Here is a 17,207-nt window from a genome sequence, read left to right on the forward strand (position 1 = left end):
TGAGTGTTTCCATGGCCATGGCAGCTCGTTTGAATTTAAAATTAAAAAAGTTAAAGTACCGATTTGCAACTCTGTCATCTGTCATCACGCTCATCCTCCTTGACACACACACAAAACCACGAGGCGGCCGACGACACCACAATTCAGGGTACGTATTGAAAATGTTACACACACACACACCACACACACACACTTGAAATGCATGCACCGACTGAAACACACACTCCAGTGGCCCCATCCCAGACTGACAGACTGCATCTTAATTGGCCACTGTGGTGAGTGAGGAGCCACACACACACACACACACACACACACACACACACACACACACACACACACACACACACACACACACACACACACACACACGCACATTAGTGTTTACAACACACACTAACTGGTGTCACAGTGAGCTCTACAGTGTCTGTTTTGGCCGGCGTCCCTTTGAGGAGACACACACACACTACTCTGTTTGTCTGTGTCTGCCAGCTGCGCTCTGTGTGTGTGTGTGTGTGTGTGTGTGTGTGTGTGTGTGGGGAGGGGGGAAGCCTTTTTATTAGAGCGATTAAAAATAATGCAATAACAGAGGCAAATAATTAATTTCATTCATTAAATTCTCCTTTTTAGACGGGATTACGTCGTTATTTGCTTCCAGAGTTACACCCGGCATGCAATTTGTCGTTTTTTCGGAAAGTTGTGGACAAATGTCGCGCTGTTTTGAGTCATTATTACGACGGAAAAAAAAGCGCCGGGGATGCCGTGCCGGCACAAAGATGAAGGAAAAGGACCAATTTCCCTTGTTTGTTGTTGTCATTGTTTGTTCCGCTAGTGTATCGTTTCTCAAAGTGTGGGGCGCCCCCCACTGGTGGGGAATAGAGACATGACACGTGGGGCGTGAGGAACGGGAGGAAATTTTTTATTTTTTTTATTATGTTCTTATATTTTTTTTTACAACCCCATTTTCTATACAAACTTTAAATCACTTTGTGATTCTGTCTGTGAAATCCGCTATATAAATTAATGTAAATTATTTGTCCTGTAGGCTTTAAAGATTGACGGACGCAACATGTAACTAATGGGGGCGGGGCTAAGCAGAAGAAACTTTCGCGCGGATGGGTAGCAGGCTAATGTGTGGACCACAATCACACAAAATGGATAAATTGGCTTCATGTAGAGTTGCATGCAGAATTGCTCAATGCGAAAAAAAAACACAAACAATGGCCGAGCAGCTAATTCTCCCCGCTGCAATAGACATGGTGTCAGTCATGCTTGACGAGACAAGCGCAGCGAAATTGTCAAACGACAGTTGCGAGACGTATCCGCGACATCGCAAGTGATCTTGAGGAACAAGGCGTAGAGAAATTAAAAGAAAGTTGTTTTGCTTTACAAGTGGACCAAGCTACTGACAGCAATAAAGACTGCCTGTTCATCGCATACGTCCGCTTTGTGAATGGCGAGTCACTGTGCGAGGATTTGCTGTTTTGCAAATACATAAAAAAAATAGAGCCACCGCTGATGAGCTGTTCAAGATAATGGACAGTTTCCTCAAAGAACACGACCTTAAATGGGAAAACCGTGTGGGCTTTTGCTCTGATGGCGCACAGACCATGGCGGGGTCAAAAAACGGGCTGCAGGCTCTAATAAAGAGGGTTGCGCCAAATGCACATTGGACACTCGCGTCAAGGCAGCTCAGCCCCGAACTCAATGAGGTTTTAACAGATGTTGTGAGCGCGGTAAATTTTATTAAAACGCGAAAAAAGTGGCACTTTTAATTTATTTACTATTGAACTTGATGCAAGTTATTTGATTTATTATTGAACTTGGTGCAAGTTATAACACTTTTTTTGATTTATTATTGAACTTGATGCAAGTTATAATACTTTTTTTGATTTATTATTGAACTTGATGCAAGTTATAATACTTTTTTTGATTTATTATTGAACTTGATGCAAGTTAAAATACTTTTTTTTATTTATTATTGAACTTGATGCAAGTTATAATACTTTTTTTGATTTATTATTGAACTTGATGCAAGTTATAATACTTTTTTTGATTTATTATTGAACTTGATGCAAGTTATAATACTTTTTTTGATTTATTATTGAACTTGATGCAAGTTATAATACTTTTTTTGATTTATTATTGAACTTGATGCAAGTTATAATACTTTTTTTGATTTATTATTGAACTTGATGCAAGTTATAACACTTTTGTTTTATTTATTATTGAACTTGATGCAAGTTATAACACTTTTGTTTTATTTATTATTGAACTTGATGCAAGTTATAACACTTTTTTTGATTTATTATTGAACTTGATGCAAGTTATAATACTTTTTTTGATTTATTATTGAACTTGATGCAAGTTATAATACTTTTTTTGATTTATTATTGAACTTGATGCAAGTTATAATACTTTTTTTGATTTATTATTGAACTTGATGCAAGTTATAATACTTTTTTTTATTTATTATTGAACTTGATGCAAGTTATAATACTTTTTTTGATTTATTATTGAACTTGATGCAAGTTATAACACTTTTGTTTTATTTATTATTGAACTTGATGCAAGTTATAACACTTTTGTTTTATTTATTATTGAACTTGATGCAAGTTATAACACTTTTTTTGATTTATTATTGAACTTGATGCAAGTTATAACACTTTTGTTTTATTTATTATTGAACTTGATGCAAGTTATAACACTTTTTTTGATTTATTATTGAACTTGATGCAAGTTATAATACTTTTTTTGATTTATTATTGAACTTGATGCAAGTTATAACACTTTTGTTTTATTTATTATTGAACTTGATGCAAGTTATAACACTTTTGTTTTATTTATTATTGAACTTGATGCAAGTTATAATACTTTTTTTGATTTATTATTGAACTTGATGCAAGTTATAACACTTTTTTTGATTTATTATTGAACTTGATGCAAGTTATAATACTTTTTTTGATTTATTATTGAACTTGATGCAAGTTATAACACTTTTGTTTTATTTATTATTGAACTTGATGCAAGTTATAACACTTTTGTTTTATTTATTATTGAACTTGATGCAAGTTATAATACTTTTTTTGATTTATTATTGAACTTGATGCAAGTTATAACACTTTTTTTGATTTATTATTGAACTTGATGCAAGTTATAACACTTTTTTTGATTTATTATTGAACTTGATGCAAGTTATAACACTTTTGTTTTATTTATTATTGAACTTGACGCAAGTTATAATACTTTTTTGATTTATTATTGAACTTGATGCAAGTTATAACACTTTTGTTTTATTTATTATTGAACTTGATGCAAGTTATAACACTTTTTTTGATTTATTATTGAACTTGATGCAAGTTATAATACTTTTTTTGATTTATTATTGAACTTGATGCAAGTTATAACACTTTTGTTTTATTTATTATTGAACTTGATGCAAGTTATAACACTTTTGTTTTATTTATTATTGAACTTGATGCAAGTTATAACACTTTTTTTGATTTATTATTGAACTTGATGCAAGTTATAACACTTTTGTTTTATTTATTATTGAACTTGATGCAAGTTATAACACTTTTGTTTTATTTATTATTGAACTTGATGCAAGTTATAATACTTTTTTTGATTTATTATTGAACTTGACGCAAGTTATAATACTTTTTTGATTTATTATTGAACTTGATGCAAGTTATAATACTTTTTTTGATTTATTATTGAACTTGATGCAAGTAATAATACTTTTTTTGATTTATTATTGAACTTGATGCAAGTTATAACACTTTTGTTTTATTTATTATTTACTTGATGCAAGTTATAACACTTTTTTTTAATTTATCATTGAACTTGATGCAAGTTATAATACTTTTTTTGATTTATTATTGAACTTGATGCAAGTTATAACACTTTTTTTTTAATTTATTATTGAACTTGATGCAAGTTATAACACTTTTGTTTTATTTATTATTGAACTTGACGCAAGTTATAACACTTTTTTTGATTTATTATTGAACTTGATGCAAGTTATAACACTTTTTTTGATTTATTATTGAACTTGATGCAAGTTATAACACTTTTGTTTTATTTATTATTGAACTTGATGCAAGTTATAATACTTTTTTTGATTTATTATTGAACTTGATGCAAGTTATAACACTTTTGTTTTATTTATTATTGAACTTGACGCAAGTTATAATACTTTTCTTTTATTTATTATTGAACTTGATGCAAGTTATAATACTTTTTTTGATTTATTATTGAACTTGATGCAAGTTATAACACTTTTGTTTTATTTATTATTGAACTTGATGCAAGTTATAATACTTTTTTGATTTATTATTGAACTTGATGCAAGTTATAATACTTTTTTTGATTTATTATTGAACTTGATGCAAGTTATAATACTTTTTTTGATTTATTATTGAACTTGATGCAAGTTATAACACTTTTGTTTTATTTATTATTGAACTTGATGCAAGTTATAATCCTTTTTTTGATTTATTATTGAACTTGATGCAAGTTATAACACTTTTGTTTTATTTATTATTGAACTTGACGCAAGTTATAATACTTTTTTTGATTTATTATTGAACTTGATGCAAGTTATTTCATTTATTATTGAACTTGATGCACAGTTATTTAATTTATTATTGAACTTGATGCACAGTTATTTTATTTATTATTGAACTTGATGTTATTTTATGTTATTGAGTTTGAATGTATATAACTTGATGTTACTTGATGTTCAATAAATTTGTCAACATAAACAAGTACCAAATAGTTATATAGTTGCATTTTACTCACACATATAATCTCCAAGGCAGTATTAAAAAAAGTATCCAGTAACAAACGTGTCCGCATTATTCAATGTTCTGCGTCATGATTGTAATCTAAATATTGTCTCGCCAAAAAAAAAACCCCACTCCACTTCAACTTTAAAGACATTTAGGTTGACATTCCCGTGGAACTCTGAAAAAAAGCGCCGGGGATGCCGTGCCGGCACAAAGATGAAGGAAAAGGACAAATTTCCCTTGTTTGTTGTTGTCATTGTTTGTTCCGCTAGTGAGACTTCCGTAATAAATAGCGAACAATATTGCACATTTGTCAACATAAACAAGTACCAAATAGTTATAAAGCTGCATTTTACTCACACATATAATCTCCAAGACAGTATTAAAAAAGTATCCAGTAACAAACGTGTCCGCATTATTCAATGTTCTGCGTCATGATTGTAATCTAATTAAAAATCCATACATTTTGTTATGGTTTCAAAATAAAAAATATCAAAATGGCCCCGCATGCGTTAACCCTTCTATTATGTTGAGGGTCAATTTGACCCATTTCAGTTTTTGTGTTGATCAAAGTACTGGTTATCCTTTCTTTTTCTTGCTGAAATTTGGTTACTTTTCCCAATCTAGGGTCATGAACTGGTGTGTAAAATCTGGACACTTTGTTGAGTAGTGGAATGTCTTGCAGAGTTTGTATACAAATATGATGTTGCGGGTCATTTTGACCCAGACGCTTTAATGTGGGTAAATGGCCAAAATAAACAAGTCTCTTTGATGTACTTTTTACTTTGATGTACAATTGTTTGTATTTTGGTTGCCTCTGAGACCCAGAACTTTCTCAAACGTGTCCTTGTCACTGTTCTCATGTCATCTCTTTGACAAACTCACCAAAAATGAGCTCCAGAAGGATGACATCTGAGGAGACAAGGACAAGTGTGAGAAAGTTCCCTGTCTTCACACACCTGGCTCTGGGTCTCAGAGACAATCAAAATACAAACAATTGTACATCAAAGTAAAAAGTACATCAAGGAGACATGTTTATTTTTGGATCTGAACAGCTATTTACCCACATTAAAGCGCCTGGGTCAAAATGACCCGCAACATCATCTTTTTATACAAACTCTGCACAAACATTCCACTACACAACAAAGTGTCCAGATTTACACACCAGTTCATGACCCTGGATGAGGAAAAGTCACCAGATTTCAGCAAGAAAAAGAAAGGATAACCAGTACTTTGATCAAGACAAAAACTGAAATGGGTCAAATTGACCCTTAACATAATACAATTGGAATACAAAGTGTATTGTATGTCACTTTTCTAAATGTTTATATAACCTAAAATAAAATTGTAATTGGTTTAATCTGTTTTCTTGACTGTTTTGAGTGCATTTACACAGTGCGGGTCAAAACGACCCGCAACATAATCAATGTCATTTTTTCCAACATAATACAAGGGTTAACTTTTACATGTGTGGCCCTCAGTGGAAAACGTTTGGACACCCCTGGTTGAGTTGTAATTTAGCGGTATCTTGCACGGTTGAAGCGATACTGAAAATGATACCAAAAAAATGTATTTTGTGGTTTGCACTATTTTTAGGTGTGAAGCGGCAGGAAGTGAAACGGAGAAGCCAGTACCTGCTCCAGCATGCTCTGCAGCCGCTCCAGTTCCAGGTCGATCACAAACTTCCTCTCCTGACGTCGATCCAGGTCTTCCAGGAGTCGCCGATACCCGGCTTCGTTGAAACTCTCCACGCAGATTGCGCTCACCTGCGTTAAAATAGTTGTTTTTTTTAAAACATGCTGCATTTTATTGTGTGTTTATGTTGGCCTGTTTCCAGGTGTGTGTGTGTGTGTGTGTGTGTGTGTGTGTGTGTGTGTGTGTTTGCTTACCTGCCAGCCGTTTTGCCCGGCTCTCTCCATGATTGCCTGCAGGATTGCGTAACCTAGAAAAAAAAAAGAGGAAAAACAAGACAAGATTGTAGCGGCCATGATGTAATTATTAGTGCTGGGAATGTTTGGGGAGCACAGGATTTGATTCCTGAGGGTAATCATTCCATTCAGAACCCATCCTGGAGTCAAAATCAACACGTTTTTAATAACATTTGCGTGCCAGTTCTATGATTAACTACATTTATCCATGAAGTAGATAAACAGGTATCATCAATTTCTAGATTACATAAAAGAAAACTGGTTTTGTTTAATATATTTAACTGCTATTGTTTCAAATAAATACAATATATATATATATATTTTTAAATATGCATATTTTTTAAAAATGTATCTATATATATATATATATTTTTTTTTCATTAATAAAATATATATATTTTTTAAATTTATTAAGAATTGTTTGCTTGTGTGTGATATGTGCAATACGAGCTCTCCTGGAGTATGTTTACTTGTGTGTGATATCATGTGCGATACAAGCGGTCATGTAGCGTGTTTACTTGTGTGGGATATCATGTGTGATAGAAGCGGTCCTGCAGTATGTTTACTTTTGTGTGATATCATGTGCGATACAAGCGGTCCTGCAGTATGTTCACTTGTGTGTGATATCATGTGCGATACAAGCGGCCATGCAGTGTGTTCACTTGTGTGTGATATCATGTGCGATACAAGCGTTCCTGCAGCGTGTTTACTTGTGTGATATCATGCGCGATACAAGCGGTCCTGCAGTATGTGTACTTATGTGTGATATCATGTGCGATACAAGCGGTCCTGCAGTGTGTTGACTTGTGTGTGATATGTGCGATACAAGCGGCCCTGCAGTATGTGTACTTGTGTGTGAAGTCATGTACAATACGAGCTGTCCTGCAGTGTGTTTACTTGTGTGTGATATCATGTGTGATACTAGCGACCGTGCAGTGTTTTTACTTGTGTGTGATACATCATGTGCGATACGAGTGGCCCTGCAGTATGTTTACTTGTGTGTGATATCATGTGCAGTACAAGCGGTCATGCAGTATGTGTACTTGTGTGAAGTCATGTACAATACGAGCTGTCCTGCAGTATGTTTACTTGTGTGTGATATCATGTGCGATACAAGCGGTCATCCAGTAGGTTTCCTTGTATGTGATATCATGTGCGATACAAGCGGTCATGCAGTAGGTTTCCTTGTGTGTGATATCATGTGCGATACAAGCGGTCCTGCAGTATGTTCACTTGTGTGTGATATCATGCGCGATACAAGCAGTCCTGCAGTATGTGTACTTGTGTGTGATATCATGTGCGATACGAGCTGTCCCGCAGTATGTTTACTTATGTGTGATATCATGTGCGATACAAGCGGTCATGCAGTAGGTTTCCTTGTGTGTGAAGACATGTGCAATACGAGCTATCCTGCAGTATGTTTACTTGTGTGTGATATCATGCGCGATACAAGCGGTCCCGCAGTATGTTTACTTATGTGTGATATCATGTGCGATACAAGCGGTCATCCAGTAGGTTTCCTTGTATGTGATATCATGTGCGATACAAGCGGTCATGCAGTAGGTTTCCTTGTGTGTGATATCATGTGCGATACAAGCGGTCCTGCAGTATGTTCACTTGTGTGTGATATCATGCGCGATACAAGCAGTCCTGCAGTATGTGTACTTGTGTGTGATATCATGTGCGATACGAGCTGTCCCGCAGTATGTTTACTTATGTGTGATATCATGTGCGATACAAGCGGTCCTGCAGTGTGTTTACTTGTGTGTGATATCATGTGCGATACAAGCGGTCCTGCAGTGTGTTTACTTGTGTGTGATATCATGTGCGATACAAGCGGTCCTGCAGTGTGTTTACTTGTGTGTGATATCATGTGCGATACAAGCGGTCCTGCAGTGTGTTTACTTGTGTGTGATATCATGTGCGATACAAGCGGTCCTGCAGTGTGTTTACTTGTGTGTGATATCATGTGCGATACAAGCGGTCGGGCAGTGTGTTTACTTGTGTGTGATATCATGTGCGATACGAGCGACCCTGCAGTGTTTTTACTTGTGTGTGATATCATGTGCGATACGAGCGACCCTGCAGTGTTTTTACTTGTGTGTGATATCATGCCCACATCTGAGGTCCTCTCCAAGATTTCTCATAGTCAGCATTGTCACTGACGTCCCACTGGGTGTTAGTTTTCCTTGCCCTTATGTGGGCCTACCGAGGATGTGGTAGTGGTTTGTGCAGCCCTTTGAGACACTAGTGATTTAGGGCTATATAAGTAAACATTGATTGATTGATTGATTGTTTGAAATATCCTCCAATAAACACACACGTTCCCTACAGTCATTTTTAAAAGGTAAACATAGTTGAAAAAAAATAAAATAATAATGATCTAAAAAAAATAAAGAAAAAACAAAAACAAAAAAAGAATATATATATAATTTTTTGGATTATAAAAAAACTAAACATTAAAAAAAGGTTTAAAAAAAATAATAATACAATTAATACATTTAGTCATGTCATTTACAAAAAGTAAACAAGCTACACTAAAGCTAAAGCTGAGGATGGTGTGGCGAAGTTGGGGACATGCAAGCAACTTGAGGGTTCCTGGTTCAATGCCCACCTAGTACCAACCTCGCCACGTCTGTTGTGTCCTTGAGCAAGACACTTCACCCTTGCTCCTGATGGGTGCTGGTTAGGGCCTTGCATGGCAGCTCCCTCCATCAGTGTGTGAATGTGTGTGTGAATGTGGAAGTAGTGTCAAAGCGCTTTGAGTACCTTGAAGGTAGAAAAACGCTATACGAGTACAACTCATTTTGCAATAGGATACAAGCGAGACCTACCAGGGGCGGAGCTTCAGGAGGTACCTGTCTCAGGTTATTTCTAGTCTCACCAATTAAAGAGTTGTACGTACAGTATGTGGACTTAACGTAGTTCCTAATTAATTTAAAACCTCTTCTCACTCCGGCGCTTACCAAAGGAATGCGGTAAAGGCAAGCATGCGCTAATTATTTTAAAACCTCTTACCAAAGGCATGTGGCAAATTTAGGCCTGCGCTTAAAAATTTGAGTGTGATGTAAGGATACATCATGAAAAGCACATTTAATACAACAAAAACGTTATTATGGTCTTACCTTTACTTATAAATGACGTCCATGCGCAGCTAATTCTGATCAAAAGCATCGATAACTTGTTTATAGAAGTCTTCCTTTTTTCCTTCTTTTCTTTAAAACTCTTGTACACTAAGTGAATTATATTTATATAGCGCTTTTCTCTAGTGACTCAAAGCGCTTTTACATAGTGAAACCCAATATCTAAGTTACATTTAAACCAGTGTGGGTGGCACTGGGAGCAGGTGGGTCAAGTGTCCGGCCCAAGGACACAACGGCAGTGACTAGGATGGCGGAAGCGGGAATCGAACCTGCAACCCTCAAGTTGCTGGTACGGCCGCTCTACCAACCGAGCTATGCCGCCCTTATCTTTCTTCAGTTTTAAACATCTCTCTGTCTCGATGGAGATCTTCCTTTGATTACCTCCTGCTTCCATTGAAAGTCCAGTTTAGAAAAACGTTTTATTTTGGATATGTAATCCTCCATGTTAAAAGTGCAAGCGAGAGGAAAAAATAAACGATCGCTGCTCACTCTTGCTGCTTGTTGTCACTTCCTCTGCAGCCGAGTAGTCGCGAGAAGGATCACTAGCGCCCTCTAATGACTCATATTTGACACACGCAGCTACGGTATATTAATAAAATATATCTGCTTACTGTTCTTTTTAGCATATTCAATAGCTTGGACCTTAAATCCTACTGAATAGCTCTTAATCTTCTTCCCTTTATGCGATTTGAAATGATTGAAATCAGCCTCCTCCATTTTGAAAACGATGACAGGTGAAGTGTCACTCGTGACGTGACGAGTTTGACCCGGTGGAAATTCCAGGCATATGCTAATTATTTGTCGAAACAAGTTTGACCCGGCGGAAATTCTTGACACGCGCTAATAAAAATAATATTTTGCAAACGAGTTTGACCCGGCAGTAATTCTAGGCAGGTGCATACTATATACCCGGCGGCAATTCAAGGAAATACGGTACATGTTGCTACAGTGATTTGTTAGGCTAGTCATGAGTTGGCCTAAATTCATGTTGAAATTGTGTTTGTACCTTACTCAACTATATAGCATTCATATTAGCTACTGCTGCGCTCTCCGTGGTTGAAAAACAGCAGTTAAAATGTTCGCTGTCCATGGTGCTGAACTGACTGCATGTCTGTTTGAAGGACTTCCCGGCCGCTCTCCGTGGTCCTGAAGCATGTTGGCCCCTGGGCTGCAGGCACGTGTACGTCGTACAATCATGTTATGATGAGCTTCTTGTCGGGGGTCTAAGGGGCCCGGCCCCTGGCTCCGAATGTGTTCATAAAGAAATACAATCAAGTGTGCTTACGGACTGTAACCCTGCAAACTGTATTGATCTATATTTATATTTAATGTATATATTGTGTTTTTAATGTTGATTTAATAATTTTTATTTAACATTTTTTTTATTTCTTGTACCAATCGGTCTGGCCACGGCCCGGTGGTTGGGGACCACTGCTTTATAATCTGTACAAAATAATAGGTGTATAAATGATACAATATGTTACTGCAGACTAGGAGTCTTTGTTTGTTTACTTACTACTAAAAGACAAGTTGTCTAGTAAGTTCACTATTTTATTTAAAGGGGAACATTATCACAATTCCAAAAAGGGTTAAAAACAATAAAAATCAGTTCCCAGTGGCTTGTTGTATTTTTTGAAGTTTTTTTCAAAATTTTACCGGTCTCGGAATATCCTTAAATAAAGCTTTAAAGTGCCTTATTTTCGCTCTCTGCGAAGACACTGGCCATTTCCCTGTGACGTCACACAGTGCTGCCAATGTAAAACACTGGGAATACCACAGCAAGATATAGCGACATTAGCTCGGATTCAAACTCGGATTTCAGCGACTTAAGCCATTCAACAGATTACGCATGTATTGAAACGGATGGTTGGGGTATGAAAATATTGAAGAAGAAACTATAGCTATTGACGCTATTCATAGCCATAGCATGGCCGAATAGCTGCGTTAGCATCGCCGGTAAAATGTGCGGACCAAACGATCAGGACTTTCGCATCTTTTGACACTGGAGCAACTTAAATCCGTCGATTGGTAAGTGTTTGTTTCGCATTAAATGTGGGTGGAAGGAAACGTGATATAGTTGCAAATGCATCTGCAGGTTATCCATACATCTCTGTGCCATGTCTGCTTTGGCACCACCGGTAAATAGCATGATAGCATCGATTAGCGTAGCATGTTAGCATCAATTAGCTGGCAGTCAACGTCAACAAAACTCACCTTTGTGATTTCTGTGACTTTATCGTTACAAATGCATCTGCAAGTTATCCATACATCTCTGTGCCATGTCTGTCTTAGCATCGCCGGTAAAATGTGGAGACACTCCGGCACATTCAATGGGGGTCTGGCGGCAGACACTTTGGTCAAATGTGGAGACAATCTGGAACATTCAATGGGGGTCTGGCGGCAGACACTTTGGTCAAATGTGGAGCCACTTTGGTACATTCAATGGGGGTCTGGCGGCAGACACTTTGGCATCTTGGGGCCAGTGGTGCAACTTGAATCCCTCCCTGTTAGTGTTGTTACACCCTCCGACAACACACCGACGAGGCATGATGTCTCCAAGGTTCCAAAAAATAGTCAAAAAAACGGAAAATAACAGAGCTGAGACCCGGTGTTTGTAATGTGTTGACAGAAAGGCGTTTAATTCGCCAAAATTCACCCATTTAGAGTTCGGAAATCGGTTAAAAAAATATATGGTCTTTTTTCTGCACCATCAAGGTATATATTGACGCTTACATAGGTCTGCTGATAATGTTCCCCTTTAAGGACTAAATTGCAATTATAAATACATGTTTAATGTACCCTAATATTTTTTTTGTTAAAATAAAGCCAATAATGCCATTTTTTTGTGGTCCCCTTTATTTAAAAAAACATCGAAAAGTATCAAAATACGTTTTGGTACCGGTATCAAAATATTGGTATCTGTCACGATCCGTGACTCGGATCGTTAATGGTTTTGCCCTATTTATGTCTTTGTTCATGTTTTGTTTCTGGACTCTGCCGATCCTTGTTTGAGCACTTCCTTGTTTGTGTTAGTCACCATGGCAACGTATTGTGTTCCTCCTCACGGGCTCCTGTCACACACCTGTTTCTAATAATTATTTGTGTATTTAAGCCCACCTGGTTCCTTAGTTCGTCCTCGGTCCATTACTTGTTTTTCGCAACACGTTTTGTATCCTTGTGCCCTCGATTATTTTGTGCTAAGTTCCGCCTTAGCTTCACGTGCGTGCGGCACGCCGTTTAATGTTTTCCGTTTCCTGCTACGTTTTTAGCATTAGCTTTCCGTGCATTGGCACGCGCTTTGTTTTTCCCCTTTTTTGCACCTGTGTTCTTTTGTTTTATTATATTAAAACGTATTCTTACCTGCAATCCTGCTGATTGGTAGTGTGTGCATCCACGAAGTGGTTGTGCGGGTGTACCTAATGAAGAGTCCAGTGTGTGTAACAGAAATGAAAGGTACTTCTCATGTCCCACATAGTACCAGCAGAGTCTAATAAGGGTCTGGGATGATAATGAGGCCAAAACTCTACCCTCGCTCCTGGTTCTCTCCATCTACCAGATGTCCCTCGATGCTCGTGATCCTATTTGTTTGTTTCCCCTCCTATTTCCAGCCCCGCCGCCACTATTTCCGTTGTCTTGTCTGGCCTCTGTCACCTTGTTTGTCCCCTTCCTCCCTGGACTCACACCTTCCTCCCTGGACTCACACCTGTCCTTCCTGATCCTCTTCTCTCGCCCACTTGACTGACTCATCTCTTCCTCCTCTCGCTACGCATTTATCGCCCGTCGCCCGGGGTATTAACCCAGACACACACACACACACACACACACACACACACACACACACACTAGACGCACGTCTATACCGTGGGACAGTGGATCATGTCTGACCTTTCTTCCCTCACTGTGGTTGGGGATCCCTCCAGAGTCGTGTGACAGAAAAAAAAGAAAACTTTGCCAACTGAACTTTTGGCTGCGTTATGTCGACGGTTGATTGAAAAAAATATATGGCTCGTATAAATAAAGAAAAGATTTTGTATGTCGACTTTGCAAAAGGTGGCCATTCCAAGATGAAAGGAATATACATATATACATATATATATATATATATATATATATATATATATATATATATATATATATATATATATATATATATATATATATATATATATATGTATATACCTTTCATCTTGGAATGGCCACCTTTTAAAAAAAAAAATATATATATATATATATACATACATACATATATATATATACATACATATACATATACATATATATATATATATATATACATATATATATATACATACATATACATATATATATATATATATATATACACACATACATATATATATATATATATATATATATATATATATATATATGTATATATATATGTATGTATATATATATATGGCCACATTCTTTAAATTAGCCGTCGACATAAAAAAATCTTTATCTATACAAGCTATATATATATATATTTTTTTTTTAAAATGTTTTATTCATATACATACATACATACATATACTCTGTATATATATAGGACACAACGGACGTGACGAAGTTGGTACAAGGTGGGGATTGAACCAGGGACCCTCGGGTTGCGCACCGCCACTCTCCCCACCGCGCCACGCCGTCCCTATTCCCCCATTGATTTGAGCGAGAATGAAGGATTCGTGGATGAGGAAAGTAAGAGTGAAGGACTAGAAAAAAAAAAAAAAAAAAAAAATAAAAAAACTAGACTAGATGTTATTAGACAACTTTACTGGGATAATTCTGGAAAATCCCTTATCTGCTTATTGTGTTAAAGCGCTTTGAGTACCTTGAAGGTAGAAAAGCGCTATACAAGTACAACCCATTTATCATTTATTTATTTGCTAGTGTTTTAGTGAGATTATATGGTCGTACCTGTACAACCTGAAAGTCGGAGGAGTGCGGCCACGGGTTTGGTGACCGCCAGTGTCTCTGAGGGAAGCCACGTTTCTCGACGAGGCGAGAAACGTGGAATTCATGGTCGGGGGTGGCCGGTGGGAGGAGGCAAGAGAGTCCGCAGCTGCCTCTTTGACAGGCGCGGGAGGAACGACGCTCAAGTCTACGGTAAGAGCCGACTTATTACCACCACTTTCTCACCGGAGTCTGCCGGTTGACATGTGGTAGGGAACCCATCCCCATCCATCCATTTTCTACCGCTTATTCCCTTTCGGGGATGCGGGGGGTGCTGGCGCCTATCTCAGCTACAATCGGGCGGAAGGCGGGGTACACCCTGGACAAGTCGCCAGCTCATCGCAGGGCCAACACAGATAGACAGACAACATTCACAGACAACATTCACACACTTGGGCCAATTTAGTGTTGCCAATCAACCTATCCTCAGGTGCATGTCTTTGGTAGTGGGAGGGGCCTATCCCCAGGTGCATGTCTTTGGAGGTGGGAGGGGCCTATCCCCAGGTGCATGTCTTTGGAAGTGGGAGGAAGCCGGAGTACCCGCAGGGAACCCACGCATTCACGGGGAGAACATGCAAACTCCACACAGAAAGATCCCGAGCCTGGATTCGAACCCAGGACTGCAGGACCTTCGTATTGTGAGGCGGACGCACTAACCCCTCTGCCACCGGGTAGGGAACCATGTTCGCTTGACCGCTCTGTTCCATAGTAAAGCTTCATCGTCTCCTTTTGGGAATGTAAACAAAGAAACACCGGCTGTGTTTGTGTTGCCAAAGGAGGCCGCAATACACCGCTTCCCACCTACAGCTTTCTTCTTTGACGTCTCCATTATTCATTGAACAAATTGCAAAAGATTCAGCAACACAGATGTCCATAATACTGTGTTAATATTTCATCATTGATATATAAACTATCAGACTGCGTGGTCGGTAGTAGTGGCTTTCAGTAGGACTTTAATACATCTCAAGAAATGGTTTGTATGGAGAATCGTGTTGAATGGAGTCTGACTCGACTCGCCCCCCCTTAAGGATCGTCATGGACTTGCTGTATCATCCCTTCCCTGGTACCGCACTTCGGCGCGGAGCTTACCTCGGTCTGTGTCGTAGAGGAAGACGAAGCGACTCCAGTCGTAGTGATCCAGCAGCGACAGCAGAGCGCCCCTGATGGACGGCCGCAGCTGCAGCGTGAACTGAGCCTCGCCCTCCGTGGGGAAACTGGGGGTCACCAGGCTGATGTGCAGCGCCCCGCAGAAGGACGTCAGCGTGTTGACCGAGCGCTTGTCGTAAAGGCCGAAGATGGCGAAGACTCCCCTGGAATACTGAGAGCAGACTGGCGGGAGGGCCGTGGAATGATCCAGAGGTGGGGGGGGGAGAGAGGAAGGAAGAGGAGAAACACATTAGGGGCCTCGCAGCATTTTGAAACATGTACAAAGAACATTCAAAAATGGAAAGTAATGTTTAGTAAGAAGTCTTCCCCACAGGGAGATTGCAATACTTTTTAAAAGTCCAGCTAGTTTTTATACAATAAACAACTCTGCACTATTTATATAACATAATGCAAACAACCTTCCCTAGTCATGGTGAAAAAAAAAAAAAATCCAACCGACACAAAAAGTCAACAAACATGGTCACTAAACTTTGTGGATATTAGTGAAGTGAATTGTGAAGTGAATTATATTTATATAGCGCTTTTTCTCAAGTGAATCAAAGCGCTTTTACATAGTGAAACCCAATATCTAAGTTACATTCAAACCAGTGTGGGTGGCACTGGGAGCAGGTGGGTAAAAGTGTCTTGCCCGAGGACACAACGGCAGTGACTAGGTTGGCAGAAGCGGGAATCGAACCTGCAACCCTCAAGTTGCTGGCACGGCCGCTCTACCAACCGAGCTATAAAACAAACATCCATTCACCATCAACAAGAGGAGAAACACATTAGGGGCCTCACAGCATTTAAAACATGTCCAAAGAACATTCAAAAATGGAAAGTAATGTTTAGTAAGAAGTCTTCCCCACAGGGAGATTGCAATACTTTTTAAAAGTCCAGCTAGTTTTAATACAATAAACTTTTAATACAATAAACAACTCTGCACTATTTATATAACATAATGCAAACAACCTTCCCTAGTCATGGTGGAAAAAAAAATAATCCAACCGACACAAAAAGTCAACAAACATGGTCACTAAACTATTAGTGAAGTGAATTGTGAAGTGAATTATATTTATATAGCGCTTTTTCTCAAGTGAATCAAAGCGCTTTTACATAGTGAAACCCAATATCTAAGTTACATTCAAACCAGTGTGGGTGGCACTGGGGGCAGGTGGGTAAAGTGTCTTGCCCAAGGACACAACGGCAGTGAGTAGGTTGGCAGAAACGGGAATCGAACCTGCAACCCTCAA

The 17,207-nt window shown here is 38.1% G+C and overlaps 1 protein-coding gene across 4 annotated transcripts in view; it reads right to left on the reverse strand.

The window, feature by feature from the left end:
• gria4a (glutamate receptor, ionotropic, AMPA 4a) overlaps positions 1-17,207 on the reverse strand; it is a 330,120-nt gene that overhangs the window by 170,477 nt on the left and 142,436 nt on the right. For all 4 annotated transcript variants that reach the window (XM_061919263.1, XM_061919262.1, XM_061919265.1 and 1 more), the window contains exons 3-5: positions 15,901-16,140; positions 6,677-6,729; positions 6,422-6,553 (exon numbers count right to left, since the gene is read on the reverse strand). In XM_061919263.1, the coding sequence (XP_061775247.1) occupies positions 6,422-6,553; positions 6,677-6,729; positions 15,901-16,140 (425 nt within the window). The remainder of the gene's footprint in view (positions 1-6,421; positions 6,554-6,676; positions 6,730-15,900; positions 16,141-17,207) is intronic.

Source organism: Nerophis ophidion, linkage group LG13 (assembly GCF_033978795.1).
Source record: "Nerophis ophidion isolate RoL-2023_Sa linkage group LG13, RoL_Noph_v1.0, whole genome shotgun sequence".
NCBI classification, from domain to species: domain Eukaryota; kingdom Metazoa; phylum Chordata; class Actinopteri; order Syngnathiformes; family Syngnathidae; genus Nerophis; species Nerophis ophidion.